This window comes from Colobus angolensis, unplaced genomic scaffold (genome assembly GCF_000951035.1).
Source record: "Colobus angolensis palliatus isolate OR3802 unplaced genomic scaffold, Cang.pa_1.0 Scaffold1, whole genome shotgun sequence".
NCBI classification, from domain to species: domain Eukaryota; kingdom Metazoa; phylum Chordata; class Mammalia; order Primates; family Cercopithecidae; genus Colobus; species Colobus angolensis.
Window position 1 is genome coordinate 12,291,725 of NW_012110918.1, and position 7,985 is coordinate 12,299,709.

General features: G+C 52.6%; 1 protein-coding gene across 1 annotated transcript in view; it reads right to left on the bottom strand.

Moving 5' to 3' along the window:
* QRICH2 (glutamine rich 2) overlaps positions 1-5,856 on the bottom strand; it is a 37,091-nt gene extending 31,235 nt beyond the window's left edge. Inside the window, 3 exon segments of the mRNA XM_011949776.1 lie at positions 2,772-2,882; positions 3,247-3,306; positions 5,821-5,856. Coding sequence (XP_011805166.1) covers positions 2,772-2,882; positions 3,247-3,306; positions 5,821-5,856 — 207 coding nt within the window.
* Between the last annotated feature and the right edge of the window lie 2,129 nt (positions 5,857-7,985).

Genomic DNA, 7,985 nt, shown 5'->3' on the forward strand with positions numbered 1-7,985 from the left:
CATGGTGGCTCACACCTGTAATCCCAACACTTTGGGAGGCCAAGGCGGGTGGATCACCTGAGGTCAGGAGTTCAAGACCAGCCTGGCCAACACGGTGAAACCCCATCTTTACTAAAAATACAAAAAATTAGCCAGGCGTGGTGGTGGGCACCTGTAATTCCAGCTATTCAGGAGGCTGAGGCAGGAGACTCAGTTGAGCTCGGGAGGTGGAGGTTGCAGTGAGCCAAGATCATGCCACTGCACTCCAGCCTAGGCAAGAGAGCAAGACTCTGTCTCAAAAATACAAAATATTAGCCAGTTGTGGTGGCATACACCTGTAGTCCCAGGTACTCAGGAGGCTGAGGTGGGAGGATCACTTGAGTCCAGGAGGTCGAGGTTGCAATAAGCCCTTATGGTACCACCGCACTCCAGCCTGGGCAGCAGAGCAAGACTGTCTCAAAAATATATATATATTTTTAACATGCCCTAACATTACAATAAATGAGCCAAAATCTTGAACAAAAGTATATGATAGGCCAGGGCGGTAGCTCATGCCTGTAATCCCAGCCTTTTGGGAGGCCGAGATGGGTGGATCACTTGAGCTCATAATGAGGGCACTCATTATTTCTAATTCCTGTCATCCTCAGAAATGACAGTCGAGTCTCATCTGATACCCTTAATGAAAACTGTACCGACCTTTCTAGGACCCCATTCCCCCCCGCCAACCTCTGTAGCTGTCATGTCCATTTGTCTAGAACTTCAAGGTGTTTGTTCTGAAAAACCATTATTTTGGTTTTAGTCATTATGGTGTGGCAAATATGAGCTCCCAAAGATATCCATGTCCATCCCCTGAACCTGGGAGCATTACCTTACATGGCAAAATTGTACTTTGCAGGTACAATTAAGGATCTTGAGACGAAGGGAGTATCCCGGATTATCCGGGTGGATGCAGTGATGAAGTCACAAAGGTCCTTACAAGAAGCAGGCTGAAGCTGATGTGGCCAGAACCAGGGGCTGCCAGCCACATTCAGAGGCTGGAAATGACCAGGAAATGGATTCTCCCCCTAGAGCTACCAGAAGAAACCAGCCCTGCCAACACCTTGACTTCTGCCCAGTGAAACTGGTACTGGCCTTGTGTCCTCCCAAACTGTAAGATAACAGATCTGTGTGGTTTTAAGCCACACAGATCAGTCTCTGGCCATTTGTTGGAACAGCCACAGGAAGTGGACACTGTCCCCTTTTTCCTCCCGAGGCACTGCATTCCCGTTTACCTACTTCTCTGTTTTGAGATGGAGTTCTCGCTCTTGTGACCCAGTCTAGAGTGCAGTGATGCAATCTCAGCTCACTGCAACCTCCGCCTCCCGGGTTCAAGTGATTCTCCTGCCTCAACCTCCCGAGTAACTGAGATTACAGGCGTGCACCACCATGCCCAGCTAATTTTTGTATTTTTGGCATCGACAGGGTTTCACCATGTTGTCCAGGCTGGGCTAGAACTCCTGGACGCAAGTGATCCGCCCGCTTCGGCTTCCCAAGTGCTGGATTACAGGCTGGAGCCATTGAGACCGGCCCCTCTTGCAACATCTTTCTGAGGCCGCTTTCCTCTGAGAAGGAGCCCTGAAATCAGGAAACGTCCTGGAGATCCCAGGTTGTCTTTTTGTCCCCAGATATTTGGCGCTCCCCAAGATGGCCACTTGGTGGCGCCAAAAGCTTTACTCTTCACCTCGCTTCTGTCTACATTTTCACATGGCCCTCAAAGTTGACTTGATTGTTTTGATAACCCACTTGCCCAAAGCCAGCGGGAGGGATGTCAAGACCAAAAGGGAAGTTCAGCCTCATCTTTGAGGGCCATTTGAACATATCCAGCTTGATTTTATTCAGGTGAAGGTAGGTTGGGGATCAGAAAACAATTTGGTCATCTGTACAGTCTCAAGACAGACAGATGCATGCCTTTGTGCAAAAGTCGCCACCAGCGGCCTAGCACGGTGGCTCACGCCTGTAATCCCAATACTTTAGGAGGCGGAGGCGGGCGGATCACGAGGTCAGGAGATCAAGACCTTCCTGGCTAATACCGTGAAACCCCGTCTCTACTAAAAATTAAAAAAGAAAGTAGCCGGGTGAGGTGGCGGGCGCCTGTAGTCCCAACTGCTTGGGACGCTGAGGCAGGAGAATGGCATGAACCCGGGAGGTGGAGCTTGCAGTGAACCGGATCGCGCCACTGCACTCCAGCCTGGGCGATAGAGCAAGACTCTGTCTCAAAAAAAAAAAAAAAAATTTCACCACCAGCAAAGGGCCCCCTACAGAGGTTTTATTTCCAGGGTCTGTCACTATGGCCCACTAATAAGGAAAGATCCCTGCATTTCAAGACAGACTGTAAAAAAAGTTTGAAAAGCTACAAAAGCAAATAACAACTACACTCTTTTTCAACTTTTCTGTTGATCCAGTGGGTTGGCAAAGCTCAAAAAATTGGGTGCCAATATACAGTGCTAGGGGGATGCCAGGGAATAAGCTCTCTCTCCCATTGCTGGTGGGGGTCTACACTGGAACAGCAGCCATGGAAGGCAGTTTGCTAATGGCTGGCCACATCATTAACGCACATCCGTTGCTAGGGATGCATGTTATTCACATGTGAATGTCACCTTGTTCTTAAGATTGGAAAAACCATTTAAAATACCCATGTCAATGAAACTCACAAACTATGAACATCCATAGAACAGAATCCCGTGCAACTGCACAAAGCAAGAGGTTCTGGGGAGCCCCACCCAAGACCACGGCCCCGGCCCCCACTGGTTCACCGCTTGTGAGGCTCTCCAGCCGTCCGTAATTGCCTGCTCCAGCTCTTCCCAGGTCACCATGGTGACTTCTTCTGCACCAGGAACCAAACTCAGCTTCCGGCTGACTAGTTCCTGACAGTGACAGACAAGACACACGCACATACACCCCTCGATTAATCCCAAGAAGCTTTAGGGACAGACTTGGTCTAACAGGATCTGGGTGGATCCTTCCCAGCCCCAGCCCCAGCCCCAGGGAGAATTCATCACCCTTCAAGTGACCAGTGAAGGCTGGGAAGACAGTTCTCTGTTCCATGTGAGCACCCAGTAGAGCGCTGGGCAGGGATGAGACAGATTCCCCTCCAACCCAGGGGCAGAGACTTGAGAGGCAGAAGGCACACACTGCCTGCCCCGGATGGACAAGCCCTGGAAAGAGGGCCACGCTGAGAGAGGGCCAGCCCCCTGGAGAGCCCCTTCCCATGGAACTGGCTGGTATTACCAGGAATTGTTCCCGATCTTTGAATAGCTTCTCTAGTTCATCAACCCGCTGTAACAGTACCTGGAAGAAGAGTTCAGAAAAGGAGAATGACAGCGGCCCCTACCCATGCGCATTCACACGCGCACGCACACACACACACACACACGCACACACACACACTCGCACACTTACACACTGACTCGGTGCCAGGAGATGAGGAAAGGGGAATGCATGTGGCTCTTATGGAAAGGGAGGGTTTCTTCTACTTGAGTTTTTTGGGGTTCTTTTGGCTTCCTTTTTTTTTTTTTTTTTTTTTTTGAGACAGGGTCTTGCTCTGTCACCCAGGCTGCAGTACAGTGGTGCCACCACAGCTCACTGCAGCCTCGACCTCTCAGGCTCAAGCAATCCTCCCACCTCAGCCTCCTGAGTAGCTGGTACTTCAGGCATGCACCACCACGTCCAGCTAATTTTAAACACTTTTTTGTAGAGATAAGATCTTGCCATGTTGCCCAAGCTGGTCTCGAACTCCTGGGTCCAAGCAATCCTCCAGCCTCGGCCTCCCACAGTGCTGGGATTACAGGCAGGAGCCCCTGCCTTCTACCTGGTTTTTACCTGGCCAATCAGCCCAGGCTCCTGGGTCTTTTCCCAGCCAAGTGCAGGAAGGGAAGTGAGATGCAGTGGGGGGCCTGGCTGGTAGCACAGTAAGAGTAAGTGCTGCTGCAGGGATGGGATCCTCTGGTCCTGGGATTCAGTTCGCTCCAATCCACTCATGAAAGCCTGTAGGATGAGGCCCACCTTGCCTTGCAGGTGGTGCCAGGTACCTCAACAGTAGCTGAACACGGGTGCTGTCTAAAAAGAAAAGCGCCTCAAAAGAACCAAAGCAAATCGCTAAAACATAAGGTGCTTACTATCGTATTTGGGATTAAGAAAGAATATATTAATAAAAATAAAACTTGTTTTTTATAACTTTTGCAAACTTGTAGAATCTAAGATTAGCTAAAAACTAAAAGGCCAGGAGCAGCGGCTCTTGCCTGTAATCCCAACACTTTGGGAGGCCAAAGCAGGAGGAACACTTTAGGTCAGGAGTTTGAGACCAGCCTGGCCAACATGGTAAAACCCCATCTCTACTAAAAGTACAAAAATTAGCTGGGCGTGGTGGTATGCACCTATAATCCTAGCCACTAGGGAGACTGAGGCAGGAGAATTCCTTGAACCCAGGAGATGGAGTCACAGTGAGCCGACAACACGCCACTGCACTCCATCTGGGTGACAGAGTGAGACTGTCTCAAAAAAAAAAAACAAAAAATTAAAACCAAAAAAAACCCTACCACACTTTAAAGTTTGAAAAGGAAAGCAAACTTGCTTCCCAGAGCAAAAGTGAGTTGGTGCTGGGGTCTCGAGACCTGGGGTGATATGGCAGGAGGGCATGAGCGGCCAGGGTTCCCCTGCTGGGGCCTGGCCTCTTCCCAGCCTCTTTTTCCCCTCCTGTTTCTTGGCCTCCCTGTCCAGCTGCCTTCCTAGTTGCTTCTGCTTTTTCTTTCAGGACCAACCTAAGGTGGCTCTGAGACATGCACGTGTCTATTACCTCCAGGCGCTGACCTGCGTTGCTTCCTGCTATTCACTGGATAATACTTGTGCTCAATGATTATATGCACTTGTCCCTCCAAGAAAACAAAAGTCCAATTGAAAGTAGGGCTCAGTGGCTCATGCCTGTAATCCCAGCACTTTGGGAGGCCAAGGCGGGCAGATCACTTGAGGTCAGGAGTTTGAGACCAGCCCGGCCAACATGGTGAAACCCCATCTCTACTAAAAATACAAAAATTAGCCGGGCATGGTGGCAGGCGCCTATAAACCTAGCTACCCAGGAGGCTGAGGCAGGAGAATTGCTTGAGTCCGGTAGGCGGAGGTTGCAGTGAGCCGAGACTGCACCACTACACTTCAGCCTGGGTGACAGAGTGAGACACCGTCTCAAAAAAAAAGAAAACAAAAAAGTCCAAGTGAAACTGTCCCCTGCCTGCTGTGGCTTGTGTCATGGCCACAGGGAGCTGAGGTCCAACTCTCTCCACCCTGACTCCCCTTCTCTGGGAGTCTTTGTCATCAGCACCTATCTCTTTATGTCTTTATTCTTTTTAAAAAGGGAATTCACTCTAAGAATCTTCTGAGAAGTTGTGGGCCCCACTCTGGTCCTTGGATGTCTGATAAGTGGTGGGCGAACCTCTCTTGTAAACAGGGGCTAGGAAGGAGGGAGTGGAATGGGGCCACTACGCTCGGGAGGTGGGGTCCTCAGGCCCGTCCAGCTCGGGGAGGCCCTGCGCCTTTCGGTGGCTTTCTTTTAGGGTTTTCAGGTCTTGCATGACATCTTAAAGCAGCCCCATGGACTGCAAGATAGAGCATGGGCCACTCTATCTAGCCAGTCGCACTGAGGCCTAGCACCTCCTCGGTCCCCATCCCCTTCATTTCCAGCCCTTCCGTCCAAACCACTGCTCGCCCCTCCACGGTGGGTGGGGACTCGGCTAGGCCTGGAGGGCGGCCTGGAGGAGGGAGGCGGCCTGGAGGAGGGAAACGGCCTGCGCGTGCCTCCACGTGCGCCCTCACCCTGGCAAAGCTGAGCTCCTCGGCGGGGTCCTTCATGATACTCCCAGTCCGCACCCTATCGAGCACCTGCATGGCCACCTCCTGCTCCTCCGGCCACTCTTGCGAGGCCAGGTCGAGCCCGCTGGCCTGAGAGAAGCGCTGCACGTGCGTGGCAATGCCCTGCATCTGGCTGTCCACGCGCTTGAGCTGCTTGCTCAGGTCCTCCACCTGGCCACCCAGGTCCTTCACTTGGCTCTCCAGCGCTGATGGAGGCGCCCGGCCCACGCCCCTGCGCTTCTCCCGGGGCGCCCCCTTGGGAGCCTCCTTGGGCGCCGGCAGGTGTGGGGTGCTCAGCGAGCTCCGGGTGGACAGCAGCGAGCGGCTGGGCTCTGGCGACGGGGCCTGGAAGTCGATCCGGGTATTTTGGAGGTCGAGGTTCTTGAGCATGGCCACGATGAGCGTGTGCAGGGCCGTGAAGTTGACGGCGCCCACCTCTGGGGTGCCGATGGAGAGGTCCGCCAGCTCCCGGAGGGAGACTGTGGTCGCGGGCGGCATCGTAGCTGTCGAGAGCTGTGCGCTGCCGCGGGGCGCCGACCCACCACTTCCCGCTCACTGCGCGCCGCGCCTTGGGGCCTTTCAGGGGCCCTGCGAGGTCCTCGAGGCGCCCCTGCCCCGGGTCCAGCAGCGCTGGGCGAGTCACTGGACGGAGCTCCTGCCTCCGGGGAATCTGCGCCTCCGTTCCCCGGCGGGGTCCGCGATGGCCACCCCTCCGCTGTCTGTCGCCGGCCTCGGGTCCCCCAGCTGGAGCCCTGGACTCCCAGTCCCCGTGCCGGCGGACGTCTGAAACGTGGGGGACCCCGAGTGCCCTGAAGATTCCACTAAGAACACGCCCTGGCTGCGAGCCCCAGAGGGGAAGCAAAGGCCACCACAGGAATCAAAAGGGGAGCCTCAGCAACAAGGGCCGAGGAGGCCTCCCAAGATCCAGCTCGACCCCATCCATCCTCTTAACCTAGAAAGGCCAGGATTCACTCACTCTTGGCGGGGCCACATAAGGACAGAAAGACTTGAGGGTTTCCTGGCAACCATACTTTGTGTCATCAGCTGCGTCCATTCCACAGTGGTGACCCCGTGTCTAAGGGATGCAGTCCTGGAGCCTTGATCCCCTGCAGACAGTCCGCATATTTCGTTCAGTCAAAGGCGAAGTAACTTGGAAAAGACAACCTGCTACTCAGGCAGTTCCAATTAGCCACCGGACGACTATTTGGTGGCTAATTGTCCCTTTTCTGTGCTGCCATTAATTTTTTTTTTTTTTTTTACTTTTGAGACAGAGTTTCGCGCTGTCACCCAGGCTGGAGTGCAATGGCCAATCTTGGCTCACTGCAACCTCTGCCTCCTGGGTTCACGCAGTTCTCCTGCCTCAGCCTCCCGAGTAGCTGGGGTTACAGACACATGGTACCATGCCCGGCTAATTTTTTGTATTTTAAGCAGAGACAGAGTTTCACTATGTTGGCCAGGCTGGTCTTGAACTCCTGACCTCAGGTGATCCACCCACCTCGGCCTCCCAAAGGGCTGGGATTACAGGTGTGAGCCACCAAGCCTGGCCGTTTTTTGAGATCAATTAATATATGGCAGACTGGGCATGAACCCAAGAGGCAGAGGTTGCAGTGAACCGAGCCGAGATTGCGCCATTGCACTCCAGCCTGGGTGACAGTGCGAGACTCCTTCTCAAAAAAAAATAAAATAAAATAAATTTAAAAATTTAAAAAACTCACCTGGTCAAGCACCCATGCTTCAGGACAAAGCAGGATTAAACAGCACAAGACAAATCTGGTGTTAACAATCGAGGCATGACTTCCCCGTACCAGATTCTTCCCAAAAACATATAAATAAAACTTCCTAACAGAAGCACAGCAAAGCTACTTAAAGAGAACCTATGAGCGTGTGCCATGCACGGCCAGCCTCCTCCATGAGCTCTGCATCTGCAGATTTAACCAACCAGGATTGAACACATACAGATTCCTGTCATGATTCTCTAAACAATACAGCATGACAACCATTTACACAGGATGGATACTGCCGTAGGTGTTATACGTCATCCAGGATGCACATAGCTTATATGCAGATACTACACCATTTTCTATCAGGGACTTGCACATCCACGGGCAGGAGGCCGAGTCCTGAAGCCA